This window comes from Mobula hypostoma, chromosome 2 (genome assembly GCF_963921235.1).
Source record: "Mobula hypostoma chromosome 2, sMobHyp1.1, whole genome shotgun sequence".
NCBI lineage: Eukaryota > Metazoa > Chordata > Chondrichthyes > Myliobatiformes > Myliobatidae > Mobula > Mobula hypostoma.
The window spans coordinates 185963442-185986200 of record NC_086098.1 but is presented as its reverse complement, the minus strand read 5'-3'; the positions used below and the strand labels follow the sequence as shown (position 1 = coordinate 185986200).

The 22759-nt window shown below is 39.5% G+C and overlaps 1 protein-coding gene across 2 annotated transcripts in view; it reads left to right on the top strand.

The window, feature by feature from the left end:
• The window catches only part of rpn2 (ribophorin II), a 74067-nt gene that overhangs the window by 9593 nt on the left and 41715 nt on the right, over window positions 1-22759 (top strand). For both annotated transcript variants that reach the window (XM_063041253.1, XM_063041254.1), the window contains exons 2-8: window positions 2498-2694; window positions 3786-3881; window positions 5366-5541; window positions 14356-14431; window positions 16046-16180; window positions 18249-18425; window positions 21482-21600. In XM_063041253.1, coding sequence (XP_062897323.1) covers window positions 2498-2694; window positions 3786-3881; window positions 5366-5541; window positions 14356-14431; window positions 16046-16180; window positions 18249-18425; window positions 21482-21600 — 976 coding nt within the window. The remainder of the gene's footprint in view (window positions 1-2497; window positions 2695-3785; window positions 3882-5365; window positions 5542-14355; window positions 14432-16045; window positions 16181-18248; window positions 18426-21481; window positions 21601-22759) is intronic.

The following is a 22759-nucleotide window of genomic DNA, read 5'->3' as shown; positions in this document are numbered from 1 at the left end:
TGAACTCCATCTGCCACTTCTCAGCCTACTTCCGCATCCTATCAATGTCTCTCTGTAATCTTCAACAATCCTCTACACCATCCACAACACCACCAACCTTTGTGTTGTCAGCAGACTTGCCAACCCACCCTTCTACCCCCACATCCAGACACAATCTGCCCTTCACAAAGCCATGCTGACTGTCCCTGGTATGGTTTTCAATTCATATAATCGTCATTTCCATCATTCAGCGTTCACAGGCTTGGATGAAAAAGCATAAAATCTCTTAATGCACCCATTTTATCTCCATATTATCTGTGCTGTCAGATCCATATACTTTTTTTTTCTTGAAATGTTTGCAATGTTCCAGTAGTTCATAGTACAAAAAATATAATCAGGCTTTTAATAACAAAATTGCAGATTTGATAGCCATGTTAGTAAGCATTTGTTCTGTTCAGTTTTGCCTATTGTAAACTGGTAATGAAGTCTTTAATAATATTGTAGTAAGTATATATTTATCTTTATTGTACTTCCATCAATTATAGAACAGCATAGGGTCAGCTCATCATGTATGTACCAGCAATGATCCCAATCTAACTAATCCCACCTGCTCGTACATATTTTAAAATCTCTCTAATCCCTGCCTGTTTATGTGCCTTTCTAAATGTTCTTTAAACATTTCTATCATATCTCTGGTGGAGGTGCCAACCACTTTCTGCATAACAAAAAGAACTTGCCTTGAACATATTCTTTAAAAGTCTTCCTCTCACAAACTTTAGTCCTGCTTGGTGGCACAATAAGATCAGCGCCAGACTCCGGAACGAAAGTTTCCAAGTCGGGTTGAGCGTTGAGCTAGCAACTCTGCCTCGTAAAAACAAAAATAGCTTGTTACGGAAACACCGTCATGACGGTGCCCCGATAACTCCACTGCCGAGTTAAGAGCTATTCTTCTTTCTTCTTCTCTCACAAACTTGTGCCCTCTATGTTTAACACTTCCACCTTGGTGGGGGTGGGGATAACTGGCAATCTCCCCTAACTCTAATTTTATAACCTCCTATCAAGTCACCTCTCATCCTCCAACGCTCCAGAGAAAACTATCCAAATTTGTCCAACTTTTGTGTATCAGAATCAGGTTTATTATCACCAGCATGAGTTGTGAAATTTGTTAGCTTCTCAGTAGCAGTTCAATGCAATACATGATAATATAGAAAGAGAATAAATAAATTACAGTAAGTGTGTGTATCTACATAGTGCAAAAACAGAAATAATGTTTTTTTTAAAGTGAGGTAGTGTTCATGGGTTCAGTGTCCATTTAGGAATCGGATGGCAGAGGGGAAGAAGGCTGTTCCTGAATCACTGAGTGTGCTTTCATGCTTCTGTACCTCCTTCCTGACGATTACAATGAGAAGAGGGCATGCCCTGGGTGATGAGGGTCCTTAGTAATGGACTTCGCCCTTCTGAGGCACCGCTTCTTGAAGATGTCTTGGGTACTACAGACACTGGTATCTAAGATGGAACTGACTAATTTTATGACTTTCTGTAGCTTCTTTCGGATCTGTGCAGTAGCACTACCCTCACCCTGCCTCTGCCCGTGATGCAGCTTGTCAGAATGCTCTCCATGGTACATCTATAGAATTTTTTAAGTATTCTACTTGTCAAACCAAATCTTTTCAAACTCCTAATGAAATACAGCCACTATATTGCCTTCTCTATAGCTGCGTCGTTATGTTGGGATCAGTTAGATCCTCTGAGATATATAGCTAATGCATGAGCCTTATAGCTAATACATTTCAATATCCTGGTGAGCTGCTTTTGTACCCTGTCCAAATCTTCCACACCTTTTATGTAATGTGCAGCCAAACTGCACAAATTAGTTAATGTGGAGTAATCAAAGTTGTATACTACTGCAACATGACTTCCCAACTTTTACAGTCACTGTTCTTGTTAATGAAGGCAAGTAAGCTGTTTGCCTTCTTTAACACCCTATCCAGCTGTGCTGACACTTTCAGGTAGCTATGGGCCTTCATCCCAAATTCTCTCTGTATATCAATACTGTTAATGGCCCTGCCATTTACTTCACCTTACATTTGACCTTCCAAAACATATCACCTTGCACTTGTGCAAATTAAGCTATATTTGCCATTTCAACTTTTCCACTAATCCATGTCGTGCTGTGTCCTTTGATAATCTTCTTTGTGATTCCAGAATTCCATATTTTGTGTCATTTGCAAACTTGGATCAAACCTACTACATTTTCAAACAACTGAGAGATCCCAGCACTGATCACGGATACCCCTGCACCACTACACTCTTCTCTGACTATTTCTGCACTCATTTATGGGAAAAGCAGTGTAGCAATCCCCAGCCATGTCATTAAAATTGTTGCTTTATCTATAAGAAACAGATAATTGTACATAGCAGAGTTAAGTGTTTCCCAAAAAAAATTACAGAAAAAATTATTTTGTGAATTTAGTGCCTGTATGTTGATCCCTTTGCATTTTTTTGTCTTATCTTTCAGGTTCAGGGATTCTGTTCATTCTGTTCACCTTGGCTTTGCTGACTGGTACTCAAGCTGTCACTCTGAAGCATTATTTGTCCGATTCTGATATTGAAAGATTAGCACAAACTTTAGAACAGCCTTTTATAAATTTGGAGAATGCCTATTACACTGTAGTAGGCTTGCAAAAGCTAGGAAAAGAGGTAGCAGATGAGCAGGTAAGTTGTAGCGCAAAGATTATGTCAATGCAATAAAATTTCATGAATACGTATCATGTTTTTCATCTCGTACAAGTTCTCATATTTAGCATACTTCTCCCCGGGTCAAAAAGATCCACGACGCCTCCCCAATTATTTCTTAAAAGAGAAGTGTAAAGGTGACTTTTTTTTTTGTTTCCAAGGATACATATGAATTAATCCTCATCTCAGATAGTCAGACTGCAAATTACTCTGTGGATCAGCCTACTTAATCAAATATTTTCAAGTCCCTTATTATCATAATGCATTTGTACTACTTCTGTATTTGTATTGATGCTCAATAGCTATTACTATTAATAATGAAGAGCTAGTCTCAGGCTGTAGGTTCATGTTAATCAATTGGAAATATGATTCGAGAAATGCCAGGTGGAATTTAATCCTGATAATTGATGCACTTTGGGACAGCAAATAAGGCTCGGACCTCTACAGTTACTGATCAGATCCTAGGCAGTAGTGAGAAACAGTCTAAAGATCCCTGAACATAGTACCATTAGATGGACATAGAATATAAGAATTGTGAAGTTACATTATAATAATGTGTTTTTAAAAAATTGTTAGTTGGGCCACAGCTGGAGTACTGGTCCCACACAATAGAAAGATGTGATTACGCTGGAAAGGTGACAGAGGACAGTTGTTGCCTTGGATGAACCATTTTCATTTAAAAAGAAAAAAACTGGACAGTCTCGGTTTTTCCAGGATGGGGAACCTGATTAAGGTATAAAAACCTTCTATAGTTTCTATGTATTGGTGGTATAGATGATAAGAAGTGTTTTTACTCTCAGAATAGGTGCGTACAACTAGATATGGTCAGGAGGAAGGGATGTAGAGGGGATCTGAGAGAGAATTTTTTTCAGCCAGAAATGATTGGAGTTTTTGCCTACAACCACTCCTGAAAGAATGTTAGAGGCAGAGACTCCCACAACATTTAAATTAGCAATTGAATTGCAAAAGCACAAAAAATTGGATTTGTGCTTGCTAGTGGACATGATGTGGTGAGAAAGGGGAATATTATGTTTGGTAATGAGTTTATTTTTCTGAATCTTTTCATTCAGGCAGCCTGTAACTTTTTGAAATCACAAGTGGACATTGGAAGTGTTGATTCCCTTTTTTATGCCGCTGAAGCAAGTCAAGCTCTACGCAATTGTGAGGTAAGTAATGTGTAATTTGTCTCCTGCGTTTATATAAAAAGCATATAGGAGATTTTTTTAAGCTTCTTTAGACATTTACTTAAAAGGCTAGAGAGATTTGACCACTATGTATTTTCCTGTAACAAAGCAAGGATGATTCTAATATTGTAAGGAAGTTTGTAGTAGTAGTAGTAGTACAGGGAACCTAATGTCTTTTAATTATATATACAATTTCACTGTACCTTTGTAATAGGGTTGTCAGCAAATAGTAAGAGTGATCAGAATTAGGTTTAATATGTCTGGCATATGTCATGAAATTTGTTGTTACATGCGAACATTACATTGCAATACATAATAAGAGCATTATTATTATTGTAAATTACAGTAAGATAGAACTTGGAATAGTACAGCACATTACAGGCCCTTTGACCCTCAAACCCTGCCTACCATATAACCCCCCACCTTAAATTCCTCCATATATCTGTCTAGTAGTCTCTTAAACTTCATTAGTGTATCTGCCTCCACCACTGACTCAGGCAGTGCATTCTACACACCAACCACTGTCTGAGTAAAAAAACCTTCCTCTAATATCCCCCTTGAACTTCCCACCCCTTACCTTAAAGCCATGTCCTCTTGTATTGAGCAGTGGTGCCCTGGGGAAGAGGCGCTGGCTGTCCACTCTTATCTATTCCTCTTAATATCTTGTACACCTCTATCATGTCTCCTCTCATCCTCCTCCTCTCCAAAAAGTAAAGCCCTAGCTCCCTATATCTTGAGTGCCCAAGGACAGATAGTTAATCCTAAGGACTGCTGGCTTGTGGACGTCAAGGTCTTTGGGTTATTACTCTGCTCCCCCAGTAAGTTCCCCACAAAGATATATAGGTTAAATTAAATAAGTAGTACAAAAAGAGAGGAAAAAAGAAGTGAGATCGTGTTCATGGGTTCAGTGTCTATTCAGAAATCTGATGGCAGAGAGGAAGAAGCTGTTCCTGAGACATTGAATGTGTGCCTTTGGGCTCCAGTATCTCCTCACTGATGGTAACAAAGAGATCAGGCATGTACTGGGTGATGGGGTCCTTAAAGTTGGTTTTGAAAGTTGTATCAAGAAAAGGAATGGAATTGAGTGTCATGCTAGTATTTCAAATGAAAGGAATAATATGCTGCTGCCAAAGTTGTGAGTCCTCTATTGATTTTCTCATCATGAAAAATTATTAAAGCAGGGATTACCATCAGCAAATCGCTGTCCATCTGGTGATGTAAAAAGCATATCCATGAATTTGTGATGTATTTTTGTCAGGGCTGTTATTTAACATTAATTTTATGTTGAAGGATAACTAGTCAACTTCAGAATAAAATCTCTTCATTCCATGTTTTCTTTCATTCTGTTGAAAGCTAGAGAAGATATAGTCCGAACTAGCTTGAAATGTGGAAGTAGATACCTTGAATATCTGACTGAAGTGGGAGGACTGCTGCGTACTAAACTCTTCCTCAAAATTCATTCACAGATTACAGTCAGCAATGAAACCAGAGATTTTTTGTTAGCAACCGTGAGTGATGATTCTTCAATTACACAGATTTATCATGCAGTGGGAGCTTTGAGTAACCTTGGCCTTCCTCTGGCGTCTCAGGAGGTTCTCAAAGCCCTTGCAGCTCACATCTCCAAAGATGATGCCTCCTTGGGGTATGTAAACTTTTGTATTGCTGTTATTCAAAACCAGTCATTTATATTTGCAGATAATTACTTCAACTCTTGTGTGTTCAAAAATGTGTATGTGCCCAGCTATCCTGCAAAGAAATTACTTAGTGGTAGAGCACTACAGCACCGAGCCAGGCCCTTCAGCCTGTCTAGTCCATGCTAAACTCTTATTCTGCCCAGTCCACTGACTCACTCTCCAATCAAAACCGCATCGAGCATTTCCACTGGCAGCTTATTCCATACTCACGCTACCCTCTGAAAGAAGTTGTTTACCCTCAGGTTCCCCTTGAATATTTCACCTTTCACCGTTAACATAACAGCTAGTTCTGGTCTCACTGAACCTCGAAGGGTAAATGTAAGCAGGCTTTTTCCAATCTATGTCCTTGATAATTTTGTATACCACTATCAAATCTCCTATCATTCTCCTACACTCTAAGGAATGAAGTCATAACCTATTCAACTTTTCTCTATAATTTATGCCCTCAGGTTCTGATAACATCCTTGTTAATTTTCTCCATATTCTTTCAATCTTTCCTGTAGGTACGTGACCTGATGCAATACTACATGTAATATTCTAAATTTGGCCTCACCAATGTCTTGTACAACTTTTAAATAACTTCCCAACTGCTGTACGCAATACTCTGATTTATGAAGGCCAATGTGCCAAAAGCTCTCCTTATGAACCATTTTCAAAGGAATTATGGTCCTGTATTCCAAGATCCCTCTGTTCTACCTCTCCTCAGTGCCCTACCATTCACTATGTAAGTCCTGCCTGGTTTGTCCACCTCACTTTTGTCTGCATTAAATTCCATCTGTCATTTCTCCAGCTGTTGCAGATACCATTACAATCTTTGATGGCCTTCCTCGCTGTCCACTATGCCCCCAATCTTGGTGTCATCCACAGATTTGCTGATCTAGTTTACCCATTACCTAAATCAGTAATATAGATGATAAACAGCAATAGGCCCAGCACCAATCCTTGTGGCACACCAGTAGTCCAAGGCCTGCAGTCAACAATTACCACTCTCTAGCTTCTCCCACTAAGCCAATGTTGAATCTTATTTACTACTTAATCCTACGTGCCAAGCGACTGAACCTCCTGGACCAGTGTCTCATGTGGGACTTTTATCAAAGGCCTTGCTGAAGTCCATATAGACAACGTCCACTGCTTTTCCTCCATCAACTTTACTGGTAAACTCCTCAAAGCTCTGTAAGATCGGTTAGATACGACCTACCATGCACAAATGCTACATTTGTGTATTTTCAAAAATTGCTTTAATTATTTTAGCAGATAACATGGCGCTGAAGGAGGCTATTTGGCCCAGTATATTAGTGCAGGATCTTCAAGAGTAAACTGTAATTACTCCCACCTTTGCTCATTACTTTTCAGATATTTATCCAATTGAAAAGCACAATATCCACTTTTCATTTTGAAGTTTGCTGCAGAATCTGCTTTTGCGTTTGTTTTGGATGATCAGTCCATGACAATTGACTGTGTGACAATGTATCTGTTCAAATTTCACCCAGTTCTTTTCTCAATTAAATTTGTGTCCTCCAGTTACTAATCTTCCTCCTCCATAGTTACGTTATGTGCCAAAGACCTATCACTTAGCAAATTCTTTTGTGCTTGGAAAAGTACGTTAAACATTTCATGCACAGTAGGCCATTGAGGATTTTTTAAATTTTGGATGGTTCAATGCTGCAAAATTTTGTTGTACACAGAGACCAAGGTGTTGTGTTCAGTATCACAGGCCCTGCGTGTTATTGTGCTCAAAAGTTTTTCTCCTACTGCCTGTATCCTTGTGCTTTCCGTGTTCTAGAGATAGAAAGATAGATATTGATCCCAAAGGAAATTACAGTGTCACAGTAGCATTGCAAGTGCACACATATACAAATATTGGAAGAGAGGTAAGAAAGAATAAAAAAAATAAGTTACCTCAAACAGTCTAACAGGAGGATGTTATCACTTCCCCAGCTATAGGTTGACTCATTATAGAGCCTAATGGGCGAGGGTAAGAATGACCTCGTATAGTGCTGTTTGGAGCGGCACAGTTGTCTTAGTCTATTACTAAAAGTGCTCCTCTGTTCAGCCAAGGTGGTATGCAGAGGGTGAGGAACATTGTCCAGAATTGCCAGGATTTTCCATAGGGTCCTTTGTTCTTCCACAGTCTCCAGTGTGTCCAGTCTGACTCCTCTAACGGAGCCAGCCTGTTGACATCACCCGTGTTGATGTCATTGCCCCAGCCACACCACCACATAGAAGATTGTACTGGTGACTACAGACTGGTAGAACATGTGAAGGAGAGGCCTGCATACTCCAAAGGATCTCGGTCTGCTCAGAAAGTAGAAGCAACTCTGACCCTTCTTGTACACTGCCTCTGTGTTGGTGCTGCACCCAGGTCTGTCATCCAGGTGCACCCCCAGTACTTGTATGTCCTTACCATCAGGGAGTGCAGGTTTAGTCTTCCTAAAGATCATTACCATCTCCTTTGTCTTCCTGATGTTTAGCTGCAGATGATTCAGCTTGCATCATTTGACAAAGTCCTCCACTACGGCCCTGTGTGTAACTGTACAGAATCTGGAACTGTTTTTGAAACAGGCTTTGTACGTAATTGCTACTTACATATCCCAGCAGATCTGGAAAGAAAATCAAAGCTGCTTGATCCTATGGTATTTCCCTGATTTCTAGTTACCATTTAGTTTTCCTGAGAAGTTTAATTACTAGCTGTCCCTATGTTTAATGCAGTGAATTTTAAGCCCAATAATTCAAAAAATACCTCTAATACCTTTTTCCCCCAAATTTGATTCAGTGGGGAGTATCTCTTGCTCCATTTGCCAGCTTACCGTATAAGGACACTAACTTGTCATTCTAATAATTTGATACAGGTATTTCATTATTATTCAAAATCAGTTTTTTATATATTGCAACAAGTCAAACAACAAAAATAGTTGGCTTCATGATTACAAGCTGAAACCAGACTGAAATGATCATTTATCTCGTGCTCTGTGAGTGATGTGTATAATTAAGTACAATTGTTGCTTTCTAAATCACCTATAATCCGACTTTATTTAGTGTATGCAGACAGACATTTGGGCACCCCTGGAGCTGTCAGTACAGTTATGAATCTGTTTATTGTTGAAGCATAAAAGCAACAGATACTGTTTATTCTGCTTCTGTATTATCCAAACACTGAGAATATTGGTAAATGTAGACAGGCAATCTGGTTTTAAGTAGAGAAGGAGGTTTATTTAAAAATGAATAACAAAATATGAGAGGGGGTTATTTTGTGATCTCATTGAGCAGCATAATAAACTATACAAACTCTGGAGCCTTCCAGCCTTTTGATATACAGTAACAGTGCAGATTTGTTCAGCTGGTGATTACTTCAGTTTTACTTTACTAGTACATCAAAATTACAGGATCACTAAATCAGAATCAGATTCAATATTACCAGCTTACATGAAATTTGGTGTTTTGTGGCAGCAGTACATTGCAATACATGGTAATTAAAAACTATAAATTACAATAATAAGTATATATAAAATAATAAATAACTAGTGCAGAAAGTGAGGGTAAAAAATACTGAATGAACTGGTTTGAAGACCGAATATAATATTAATGGTAAGACTGTTGGCAGTGTGGAGGATCAGCGGGATCTTGGGGTTTGTGTCCATAGGACACTCAAAGCTGCTGCGCAGGTTGACAGTGCTGTTCAGAAGGTGTATGGTGGGTTGGCTTTCATCAACAGTGGGATTGAGTTCCAAGAGTCGCGAGGTAATGTTACAGCTATATAAGACCTTAGTTAACCCCACTTAGAGTTCTGTGCTCATTTCTGGTCACCTCTCTACAAGCAGGATACTATAGAGAGTGCAGAGGGGATTGCCTGGATTCGAAGTGTGTTTTATGAGAATAGGTTGAGTGAACTTGGCCTTTTCTCCTTGGAGCAATGGTGGATGAGAGGTAACCTGATAGAGGTGTGTAAGATGATGAGAGGCATTGATCGTGTGGATAGGCAGAGGCTTTTTCCCAGGGCTGAAATGACTGGCACGAGGGGCATTGTTTTAAGGTGTTTGGAAGTAGGTACGAGGGTGATGTCAAAGGAAAGTTTTTCACACAGAGAGTGGTGCATGCATGGAATGCATTGCCAGCGACGGTGGTGGAGGCAGGTACAATAGGGTCTTTTAAGAGACTATATTTAAGATAGGTACATGGAGCTTAGAAAACTAGAGGGCAATGTGGTAGGGAAATTCTAGGCAGTTTCCAGAGTAGGTTACATCGTCGGCACAACTTTGTGCCTGTAATGTGCTGTAGATTTCTATGTTCTATTGGCTATTCAGATTCTGATTGTGGCGGAGAAGAAATTGTTGTTCCTGAAGTGTTGAGTGTGTGTCTTCAGGCTCCTGTACCACTTCCTTGATGGTAGCAATGAGAAGAGCCATTTCCGAGCTGATGGATGGTGCCTTTTTAAGGCATCGCCTTTGAAGGTGTCCTGGATGCTGGGGAGGCTATTGCAAATGATGGAACTTGCTGAGTTTACAACTTCCTGCAGCTTTTTTCGATCCTGTGCAGTAGCCCCTCCATACCAGACAGTGATCCAACCAGTTAGAATGCTCTCTACAGTACATCTGTAGAAATTTGCGAGTGTCTTTGGTGATCTACTGATTCTGCTCAAACTTCTAATGAAATATAGCCGCTGTCATGCATTATTTGTAGTTGCATCAATATGTAGGGCCCAGGATAGATCCTCAGAGGTGTTAACATCCAGGAACTTGAAACTACGCACACCTTACACTTCTGATCCCTCGATGAGGATTGGTGTGTGTTCCCTTGACTTGCCCTTCCTGAAATCCACAATCAATTCCTTGGGTTTACTGACTTTGAGTTGTTGCTGTGGCACCACTCAACCGGTTGATCTATCTTACTCCTGTATGCCTCCTTGTCACAATCTGAAATTCTATCAGCAGTAGTTGTGTCGTCGGCAAGTTTGTAGATGGTGTTTGAGCTGTGCCTAGCCACACAGTCGTTGCTATAGAGAGAGTAGAGCAGTGGCTAAGCACACATCCTTGAGGCACACCAGTGTTGATTGTCAGTGAGGAGGAGATACGATTTCCGATCCACCCAGAGTGTGGTCACCCTGTGAGGAAGTCAAAGATCCAGTTACAGAGGCCCAGGTGTTGGAGCTTCTTGATTAGAACTGACAGTATGATTGTGTTGAAGGCTGAGTTGCAGTCAATAAGCAGCTGCATGATGTAAGTATTACTGTTGTCCAGGTGATTGAAGGCCGAGTGAAGAGCCAGTGAGGTTACATCCACTGTCAACTTATTATAGCGATGGGCAAATTGCAGTGGGTCCAGGTGCTTGCTTGGGCAGGAGTTGATTCTAGCCATGATCAACCTCTCAAAAGCACATTATCATAGAAGATGTGAGTGCCACTGGATGATAGTTGTTGAGGCAGCTCACCCTTCTCTTAGGCGATAGTATGATTATTACCCTTATGAAGCAGGTGCAAGTCTCTGACTGCAGCAGTGAGAGATTGAAGATGTCCATGAACACTCCCACCAAATGGTTGGCAGGTGTTTACAGAGCCCTACCTGATATACCATCAGAGCCTCACACCTTGCGAGGGTTCACCCTCTTAAAAAATGTTCTGACTTAGGCCTCCAAGGCAGAGATCACAGGGTCACCAGATGCTGCAAGGATTCACAGAGATGTAATTTTAATCTCCCTTTCAAATTGTGCATAAAAGGCAATGAGATCATCTGAGAGTGAAGCATCACTGCCATTCATGATGTTAGGTTTTGCTTTGTAGGAAGTAATGGCCTGCAAAGCTTGCCAGAGCTGACGTGCATCCAATCCCATCTGTAGACTCAATCGAGTTGTGTCTTTGCTCTTAAGATAGTCTTCAATATATCGTACCTGGACTCCTTGTATCGTTCTGGATCACAGGTCTTGAATGCCACAGAATTATCCCTCAGCAGATTACAAATCTCCTGGTTCACTCATGGGTTTTGATTTGGGTGTGTCCAGTATTTTTTCAAAGGCACACGTTTATCCTCACAGGTTTGTTGAAGTCAGTGACAACTGTGGCGTATTCATACACACTCGGAAGATGAATCCCTGAATATTTCCCAGACCAGCGACTCAAAGCGGTCCTGTAAGTGCTCTTCTGCCTCCCTTGACCATACTTCTTAGTCCTCACCACTGGTGCTGCAGTCATTATTCTCTGCTGAAGTAGAAGTCTGCCAGGTGATCAGGCTTTCCAAAGTGTGGGCAAGGGATGGCAAGGTAAGCACTCTTGATGGTGGTATAGCAGTGGTCAAGTGTGTTGATTCACCTGGTTCAATACATGATAAACTGGTGATAGTTGTACAGAGACTTCTTCAAGCTGGCCTGGTTGAAACCTCCTGTAGTGATAGGGAAGGCATCAGGGTGCACCGTTTCATGCCTGCTGTTTAGAGTTGCAAGAAAAAGTATGTGAACACTTTGCAGTTATCTGGTTTTCTGGATTAATTACTCATAAAATGTCATCTGTTCTTCATCTTCACAATAATAGACACAATCTGCCTAAACTAATAACATACAAACAGTTGTACTTTTCATGTCTTTATAGACCACATTGTTTAATCATTCAGAGTTCAGGTTGGAAAATGCATGTGAACCCTTGTATTTAATAACTGGTAGAACCTCCTTTCGCAGCAGTAATTCCACCAAACACTTCCTGTACCTGCTGATCAGACTTGCACAAAGGCATAGAGGAACTTTAGGCCATTCCTCTATATAAAACTGTTTCAGTTCATCAGTATTTCAGGGATGCCTTGCATGAACAGCCCTCTTCATATCTTGCCACAGCATCTCATTTGGGTTAAAGTCTGGATGCTGGCTTGGTCATTAAAAAGAAAATTCATGTTTTGTAAAACATTCTGTTGTTGATTTACTCTTGTGTTTTCAGATCATTGTCTTGTTGCACCATCTAATTTCTATTAAGCTTCAGGTGACAGACCGCGACTCTGACATGTTCCTTGATACACTTTTGAATTCGTTATTCTCTTGATGATTGCAAGCTGTCCAGGCCAGGAGGCAACAAACCAGCCCCAAACCATGATGTTCCTTCCACCATGCTTCACAGTTGGAATGAGGTTTTGGTGTTGGTATGCAGTGCCCTTTTTCCTCCAAACATAGCAGTGTGCATTTCTGCCAAAAAGTTCAACTTTTATCTCACCTGTGCACAGAGCATTGTCCCAGAAGAATTGTGGAACAACCAGATGGTCTTTTGCAAACTTGAGATGTGCAGCAATATTTTGTTTTGAGGCAGTGGTTCCCTCTGTGGTGTCCTTCCATGAACACCATTTTTGTTCAGTGTTTATCTTAGTTGACACATGAACAGAGGCTTTAGTAAGTTTTAGAGATTAATGCAGGTCAGTTGGTGTTACCCTTGGGTTCTTTTTCACCTCCTTCAGCACTGCAGGTTGTGCTGTTGGGGTGATCTTTGCAGGACACCCATTCCTAGGGAGAGTAGCATTTCTACTGAATTTCCTCCACTTGTAGAAAATTTTATCTTATTGTGGACTGATGAGCACTCAGCTCTTTAGAAATGCTGTTGTAGCCTTTTCCAGCTTCATGCATCTCTACAATACTTCTAAGATCCTCTGAAAGTTGTTTTGATTTAGGCATGGTGCACATAAGCAGATCTTTCCTGAGAAGAGCTGGCTCTGTCAGTAACCTGACTTTGTGTGTCTGCTTTATAGGGCCTGGCACCTCTACAACACACACCTCCAATCTCATCTCATTAATTGGAACACCTGACTCCAAATAGCTTTTGTAGAAGGCATTACCTCAGAGGTTTACATACTTTTGTGGACCTAGACTGTGAATGTTTAAGTGGTTTTACCAGTATTGACGAGAAGAAGTACAATTGGTTGTGTGTTATTAGTTTAGGCAGATATTGTTTGTCAATTATTGCAACTTAGATGAAGATTTTATGAGTAATTAATGCAGAAAACTAGGTAATTGCAAAAGGTTCACCAACTTTTCTCTTGCAACTGTACATTGCTGAGCTCCTCCAGAGACTGCCTGATCTTTACCTGTGGAATGTACACCACTACTAGGATGATGGTGGAAAATGAAGTTTTCTCTGATCTTTTTTTTAGTTTTTTTTTGCCATGTGCCTGCGTGCATGCGAGTCTGTGCCTGCATGCGTCTGTGATGATGTCTTTTTCATGGCTTTTTTTTACAAGGTGTGGAACGAGAGAGACTGTGTGGCGTGCCACTCCTCACGCAGACATTTTCACAGTATTTTCCCTTTATTTTACGAGTTCGAGTTGTGATCTCGATACTCAACCAGGCGCGGATGGAAAGCGTACTTGGGAGCGGACCCGACTGGTTTTGAACCCAGGAACCTCCACTCCCTGGTCCGGCACCAATGTCATTACGCCACCAGCCGGCCCCTTTTTTAAGTTTTCCTAAAGTACAGAAAATTTGTTTATTATTGTACAGTGAACTGAGATACTGTATAAAACTTCATTTTGCATCCCGTCTGTATAGATCATTTCATCCCTTGATCATTGAGGTAGTACAAGGGAAAACAATAACAATGCAACATAATTTATTACGGTTACAGAGAAAGTGCATTGTAGATAGACAATAAGGTGAAATAGTGTTGCATTTGTGTGGTGGTTCAAATTGATTATAATGTAACCCAGTTTTAATTCATCATTAGCCTTTTTTATTTGTGTATATATACTGTGTGTATATATATGCATCCCTAGTATTAAACAGCTCTATGTTCTTACTCTTGACAGAATTATCCATGCGCTCTTGGCAGCTTCTTACCTTTCTCAGCAGGCTAATCTGAAGAGCATTATGGAGGAGATTGAGGTAAAAAAATAAAAAACTAAACAGTCAAAATAAACAAGGGAAATTTTTAAAGTTCTAAACTGATATTCTATAAGGAAAATGTTGATACAACTTTTGGGTACAATGAAGTGACTTGGGTGGTTTGGATTTTGGCAAGTTAGTTATTTTAGTAGGAAACATTTTACCTGTAGGAAAAGTAATGAAAATACAATTTTAAACGGTAGTTCTTGATTTGTAATGTGAATGGACTTTTATTGTATTACATGACCCTTTGAGATAATGTTAACTTTTATACCTGAAGTTCACTTGAAAACCAGGCCTCATATTTGTTCTAAAGAATACTAATTGTTCAGCAATAGCTCTGTTATTTTGTATATGACCTTGTGTATTTTGTTGACCATTTTGTACTTAAGGCTATAAATGCCAACCTTTATTTTTCCCTTTTAAATGTATTTGAAATTGTAAATTAAATCAGTAGTGTACATGCAAATAAATCACCTGCAGCAGAATTATACCTTATGTCACTTAAACTCTTGAACCCTATACCCATCCTGGATGCTTAAAGGTCAAGCTTCGACTTTCTGTTAAAATGGCAGGTTATTTAATTATGAAATTCTGATTCTTTTCCTGCTTTCTATATGCAAGGAGAAGCCACGGTTTCAAAACTATATCACTAAATTTTGTAGTAAAATTAAGTTCAAGCATTTTTATTCCCCTAAGTTTAATATGATTCCGTTAAAGGTCAATCATTTTTGTGGTGCATTTTGTTGTTAACATGTGTCTATTGTATTTTATAATTTGTATACCTTTTCAAGCAGTTTTCTTTTGTTCTTGTAGATGAAGCCTAGGTCAACCATTCCCTCAGTGTTTTCACATTTCTTGATATTTAACTAAAATTTACTCTATCTTTTAAACCTTTCACAAATCATATTCAATGTCTAAGTGAATCTTCCTTGTTTTCAGAAGATAGAGCAGGGCATTGTTTTTGGTTTTAACTGGCATGTCAATTAAGTAGTAATAGACCAGGAAGTAATACATTTTACAGTGGTTATTCAAATTAGTTAGCTACTTGTAACCTTTTTTTGTGGCGTGTAACTTTTTTTTCATTGGCTTTGAAAGTCATGACTTAAACAATCTTCTTATGAGCTAATTCCTGGCGTTCTAACCTGGGTTGAAAAATGTTCAGACCTTGAAGCACTTTCTTGGTCTTGTTAATTAAACTGCTAAATTCAAATGTAACCATTGATCAAATACATTCTGAAATCCAGGCCCTGCTAAGTCAGAATAATCAACATTGCTATCGTTATTTGTTAAGAGCGTAGCTGCTACCAGGAAAAGCCCGAGTACCAATTACAATCTTTATTCCTCAAGGTTAGTGAAAGACAAACAATTTTGAAGCAGAGTTTGATGATTTCATAACTTTAACAAAGAAGTTCGGTTAAATTTTTTTCAGATTACTCAAGGTCAAATTTATCTGTATTTGCCTTTAATATTTAATTGCATAAGGGTGAACGTACCCGAGTAGACTTGGGAGTCAACTGTTCTAAGTTTTTAAATATTAGATGGCTCTTTAAAGCCAAACTAAATTTGGTACTTTACAATAGATTCATGAATTTGCTTTTCTTTCCTTTTCAGGATCTGATTGCCCGCCTTGATGACTTGGGGGGTATTTATCTTCAGTTTGAGGAAGGGTTAGAAACCACAGCAATGTTTGTCGCTGCTGCCTATAAGCTCTCTGACCATGCTGGAATGGAACCAGCTATCAAAGAGGTAAGCATGGTGAATAAGAAACAGGGATATTGAATAACAATGCTTAGTTCATTTGAATAGAAAAATCAATTAATAGTACTCTACTAGTGTTTTGTGGAGACCCTGCCCATTTTTATTTCAAACAAGAGAAAATCTGCAGATGCTGGAAATCCAAACAACACACACAAAATGCTGGAGGAACTCAGCAGGCCAGGCAGCATCTATGGAAAAGAGTATAGTCAACATTTCGGGCCAAGACGCTTTAGCAAGACTTTTTATTTTTATTTTACGGGCAATCAGAAGAAATAGATTCCTACATCTGGATTTATGAAATATTTTATTTTAAAGTACTCCTACATGGAAAATGTATGTTTTCAAATAATGTATTAAATTAACTTTAACAATTAAAAGAACGTTGGGGTCTTTATTCTTTGGAGCGTAAAAGGTTGAGGGGGGACTTGATAGAGGTATTTAAAATTATGAGGGGATAGATAGAGTTGACGTGGATAGGCTTTTTCCATTGAGAGTGGGGGAGATTCAAACAAGAGGACATGAGTTGAGAGTTAAAGGGCAAAAGTTTAGGGGTAACATGAGGGGGAACTTCTTTACTCAGAGAGTGGCAGCTGTGTGGACCGAGCTTCCAGCAGAAGTAGTTGAGGCAGGTTCAATGTTGTCATTTGAAGTTAAATTGGACAGCTATATGGACTGGAAAGGAATAGAGGGTTATGGGCTGAGTGCAGGTCGGTGGGACTAAGTGAGGTCGGTGAGGGTAAGAGTTCGGCACGGACTAGAAGAGCGGAGATGGCCTGTTTCCGTGCTGTAATTGTTATATGGTTATATAAAAAAAACTTAATTATGCATCCTTGCCATGCCACTCCATTTTGTTTTGTGTAAGGAGGAGTAACGTGTCATCAGTAGCTCCAGTCATTACAGAAGGCTTTATGTAGTCCAAGAAATAGATCACATTTACTGTTGACGTTCTTTTGTTATAAAAGCCATGTCCTTTCCCAGACTTCAAATGTCTTTTCCCTCTCTGTCTTTGATTGCCTGTAATGTGATCCAGTTTGATGAAATGGTGCTTGCTTGATTCCATTTTTATCTTTCCATTTGTAATCTAAGCATCATCGCTAGTGGTTTTTCATCACTTATTATCTTTGACCTCTAGCAGTCTCCTCTCACCTCCATTTTGCCCCCAGGCAAAATCATAGGGGGAAAACCAGCCTCATCTTGTATGTCTACAGTAGTGTCATGGACAGATCAACTCAAGAATTTTTAGAGTTATGGGGTTAAGTATTTGATTTGAGATTAAAAATTGTACACAAGCTTTGTGATTCTAAATGATCACGAATGTTTTAGCTGATCATGTTCAAATATGTGGATGTACATAAAGAAATGCAGAAAATGAATTTAAAAATGCAAACACGAGAAAATCTGAAGATGCTGGAAATTCAAGCAACACACACAAAATGCTGGTGGAATGCAGCAGGCCAGGTAGCATCTATAGGAAGAAATACAGTCAACATTTCGGGTCGAGACGTTTCATCAGGACTAACGGAAAAAAGATATAGTAAGAGATTTGGGAGGGGGAGGGGAAGACCCGAAATGATAGGAGAAGACAGGAGGGGGAAGGATGAAGCCAAGAGCTGGGAAGTTGATTGGCAAAAGGGATACAAGGCTGGAGAAGGGGGTGGGGGGGTATCATAGGACGGATGGCCTTGGAAGAAAGAAAGGGAGAGGGGAGCACCAGAGGAAGATGGAGACCAGGCAAGGAGTTATTGTGAGAGGGAAAGGGAGAGAATAAAAATTAGGGATGGATAAGAAAGGGAGGAGGGGCATTAACGGAAATTAGAGAAATCAATATTCATGCCATCAGGTTGGAGGCTACCCAGACGGAATATGAGGTGTTGTTCCTCCAACCTGAGTGTGGCTTCATCTCAACAGTAGAGGAGGACATGGATTGACAAAATGAATTCATTGCTTCTGATCCTCTAGTATCACTGCAAAGCTAAAATATCTCCAGTCAGCTTTTATGTATTATATACAACTGTATATTTGTAACATTCTGCTTTACTTTTTTTTTTAATTTCAGGATCAGGTCATTCAACTGGTTAATGCTATTTTCAGTAAGAAATATTATGCCACATTGTCGGAGGCTTTCAGCATTGCCTGTGCGGCTGCAGCTTTATCCCAGAATCATTATCACGTTCCAGTTATTGTAGTACCTGAAGGATTAGCCTCTGTTTCTCATAAGAAGACCAATCTGAAGGTAATTTCTATTACATCTGCTTACTTTGCATTAACTCAGTTCATCATGAATATCAAAAGTTTTATTTTCCAAACAGCAAAATTTTTCTTCCTGAGTTGTTAAAAAAATTTGAATCTCCTTTTTCTATATTTCCTGATTTAATGACTACCTTTGTTGCCTTAATGATCGGAGCAACCTGGCCATCAACATTTTGTATATAACTGTGCCAAGAGTGAAATACTGTAACAGCAATTTGCGTTTATGACCTGAGCCAGATAGCCATTAACTATTGCAGTTTCATCATACAGTAATCAAACAAGTATTTGATAAGATGGGTCTGAATGAGGAAAAAATAAGATACTTTGTCAGATGATACAAATGAATGTTCTAATTTGGTCTAAACAATTTAATTTCACTTCGGGGCGGAATCTTACTGACCTAGCTTTGCACTCAAGTCTGCGCTGATGTAGTCCCACCTAAGCACCCTGATAGCAATGGCAAGTGGAAAGCCCTGCTTCTTGGGCTTGTCAGCTTTAAAGTTGTGAGACATCCTTAAATCTTTCTGATGTATGAAAAAATTAAAAACAGTCATAAGTTTAATCCTGAATGAGAACTTTGACATCTCATCTAATTTTGGAACAACATCAAGGGTGATTGGAAAGGAAGTGATAATAAATTTGAACCACACCCAGAATTCTGGAGGCTCTCAGCAAGTCATAAGTAATATATGTGTGTATGCATATGTATTTATTCTTTAAGAAATAGACTGATTATTGAATCACAATGTCAGAGACAAAAATCATATGGCACATCAGTCTTTGCATGTTCTCTGAAGAGCAATTCAATCAGCCCCACTCTGAATATTCAAATTCAATTTGAAAGGTATGTTTGACTTGGTCATCTCATTGGTAAAAAGTTCCAGATCATCACCAATCTATACTCTTTAATATGTCACATCCTTTTCAAACTCCCTTAGCATTTTCTTGAACCTTGATGGAAACAGCTTTTTTTATTTTCTTGATAGGGTGGCACAGTGAAGCAGATTTTAGTTCAGCTGTCTAGCAGCTCTAGGGGTTTAGGTTTGATCCTGACCTCATGTCTGTGAAGATTGCAAGTTCTCCCCATGTCCACCTGGGTCTCTGGTATGTGTTGAGATTTTCTCCATGTCCCGGGGGACTGCTGGTATAATAATTGGCTCTGTACATTACCCCTTACTGAGGGTAGGGGCCAAAAGAATCAAAAGTAGTTGATGGGTATGTGAGAGCTAGTATTCAGGGAAATGAACAGATAAGGAATGGGCTTTGGATTACTCAGCTTGGACTAAATGGTGTACTGTGTTGTAACAATAAGCTCATCATGATCTTGTATTTTCTATTCATAGTCTTGTTTCAAAGAGCGTTATCTGCAGTTTACTCCACTCTAACCTCGATGCTAAAATCGCTCATCTCTAAGACAATGTGATCAATTTCTTTTCAACTCCACTTAGGGCAGGAAGATTACAGCTCCAGTAGAAACAATGTAAAATTACAGTGGAATTTATACTTTTGACGTCTTAGCAACGAGGTTACCCCATCTTATTGCATCATGCAATATAATGCAAAATGTGAGAGCCAATCTTGAGTGAGAACCTTGACATCTCATCTAATTTTGAAACAACATCGAGGGTGATTGGAAAGGAAATAGTAATAAATTTGGACCACACCCAAAATTCTGGAGGAACTCCAAGTCGAGTAGCACCTAGGGAGAAGAATACACAGTTTATGTTTTGGGCAAAGTGTTTCAGGATTTGAACCACTTTTTGGGTCAAAGAATTATGGGCACTTGAAGGACCAACATTGCCCTTTGTGCTTCAGAACGAATACATGTGAAATGGAAAAGATAGTAAATTTGTGAAGTTGTACTATTTTTTTTCCATTGATTTTTAAGGTGTGTAGATTCATTTTGCTAAATGACATCATTTAGATGCTTTTTTTTCCCCAAAGCTCTATGTCATAAATGTAGAGAAGGAATTAGACTTGTTCAAGTTACTAAAGAAGTTATGTTTAAAGAGAATATTTTAAACTGCAATTCTTCTGTTCTGGCAGTTGGAAAAATAGTAAATTTAACAGTAAGAACTAATAACCTGTTTCATAAAAATTCACCTGGCTTTAGCTTAAACCAATAGTAGCCAACAGGAGCAGATTCACTTCCAGGGCTTTTTACTCTAGGTATTAACACAAACCATTTTTCATAGAAGCAAAAGTAATCGTGGTATAACATCTGAAAAATGAAGGGGAAATATAACTTCTATGCCCTTAACAAGTGGCATTTATATTGTCCTAGGGCATGGATTACGAACTAATGGCATGTGTACCCAAGATGGCAGGTGAAGAAATTTTGTTGGCATGTAGCATGCAGTGCCACCCTTCAATTCTATAAACCACACCCAGGAGAAAAAGATACATAATTATTATCTTTACTGCCAAATGATGCAGTAAATACTGATTTTTTTTTTACAACCCAAGAGCCGTGAGATTGGGTGATAATGTTTGGAAATCCTTGCAGATCTGCTGCATGTCTCACTATTGGATAGGAATCGCTTGGGCCAGTTGGCATTGGCTTCACTTTGCTTTTATATTTTCTTCTGTCATTTGTGAGTGTGCGCTGGATCTTCAGTGATAATATGGTAAATATTGTATGGAGTTTTGCACCTCCATTAATATTTAATAGTTTTGCTGAAATGCTTCATTTATTTCAATCTGTCTCTGTTACGCTTCCATAGATGGTAAAATAGTGAATACACAATAGGCAACAGGACTCGTCCTTTTGCCTTCTAGTACCTGATTATTGTACTTAAATCATGAATCAGTAATAATTTCTGCTCAAATTTAACATGAGAAAATTTTGTAGAAGATTATCACAAATTTGGGCAAACGCTTCAAATTCTGCCATTCCAGGATATACTTTATGATATATTTTAAGAAGCAGCAAATTATTGTTGGCAGCTGGAAGGAATCTTTGATTGCAGTTGTGTTGATAACTCTGAAAATGTTGTTAGCTTTTACTCCATTTGATATCCACTTTTTTTTTTTTGCTAGTTGCGTGTGATGAATGTCATGTCCCAGAGTCTGACTTCAGCTGATGTTCAACTTGAATATGCCAAATCTGTTTTGACAAAGAACACAGTTCTTCAGCAAACATCTTTTACCTTGAATGGGTAAGAAAGAGACTTTGTGACCTATTCACCTAGGTCTCTGTGGATGACCTGAAATGACTGATACTAGTTATCTCTTAAGTTGAGAGAGATGATAATTTTCCCATTCTGCACCAACCAAATCCCGTAACACTGAATTCCAAAAGAAAAGGTGTAAAATATGCTGGCAGCAAATGTGGTAAACAGCTGCAGTATAACATTTAAGAAATCTTGTATTATAGCTGAAAAGTTTATATATATTCGGTCGAGAGAAAATCTGCAGATGCTGGACATCCAAAGCAGCATGCACAAGATTGCTGGAGGAACTCAGAAGGCCAGGCAGCATCTATGGAAAAGAGTAAACAGTCAACGTTTCAGGCTGAGACCTTTCATCGGGACTGGAAAGGAAGGGGGGGAAGTCTGAGTAAGAATGTGGGGCTGGAGAGGAGGTAGTACAAGGTGACAGGTGAAACCCGGAAAAGGGGAGGGGGTGAAGTAAAGAGCGAAGAAGTTGATTTGTGAAAGAAAGAAAGAAAGGGCCAGTGAAGGGGAATCTGAAAGGAGAGGACAGAAGACCATAGAGGAAAGGGAAGGGGGAAGGAGCACCAGAGGGAGGTAATGGGCTGATAAGGAGATATGATGAGAGAGGGGAAACAGGAAAGGTGAAGGAGAAAGGGGTGCAATTACCAGAAGTTCAAGAAATCGAAGCTCATGTCATCGGTTGGAGGCTACTTAGGCGGAATACAAGGTATTGTTACTCCAAGCTGAGTATGGCCTCATTGTGGCACTAGCGAAGGCCATGGACTGAATGTTGAAATGGGAATAGGAAATTGGTTTGAAATGGGTGGCACCAGGAAATCCCGTTTTTTGTGGCAAATGGAGCAAAGGTGCTGGGCTAGTCACCCAATCTATGTCGGGTGTCACTGATATACAGGAGGCTATGCCGGGAGAACTGATACGGTCGATGACCGCAGCAGACTTGCTTGGTGGTGGGATCCCATTGGAAATGGCAGAAGTTAAGGAGAATTATGTACTAGTGAGTGGTGAGTACAAAAGGAACCCTATCCCAGGTGTGGTGACGGGAGAATGGGTGAGAGCAGACGTGGAGTGTAGAAGGAAATGTCCTCCTTCAAAGAAAGGAGCTTCCCTTCCTCTACCATCAACACTGCTCTCACCCACGTCT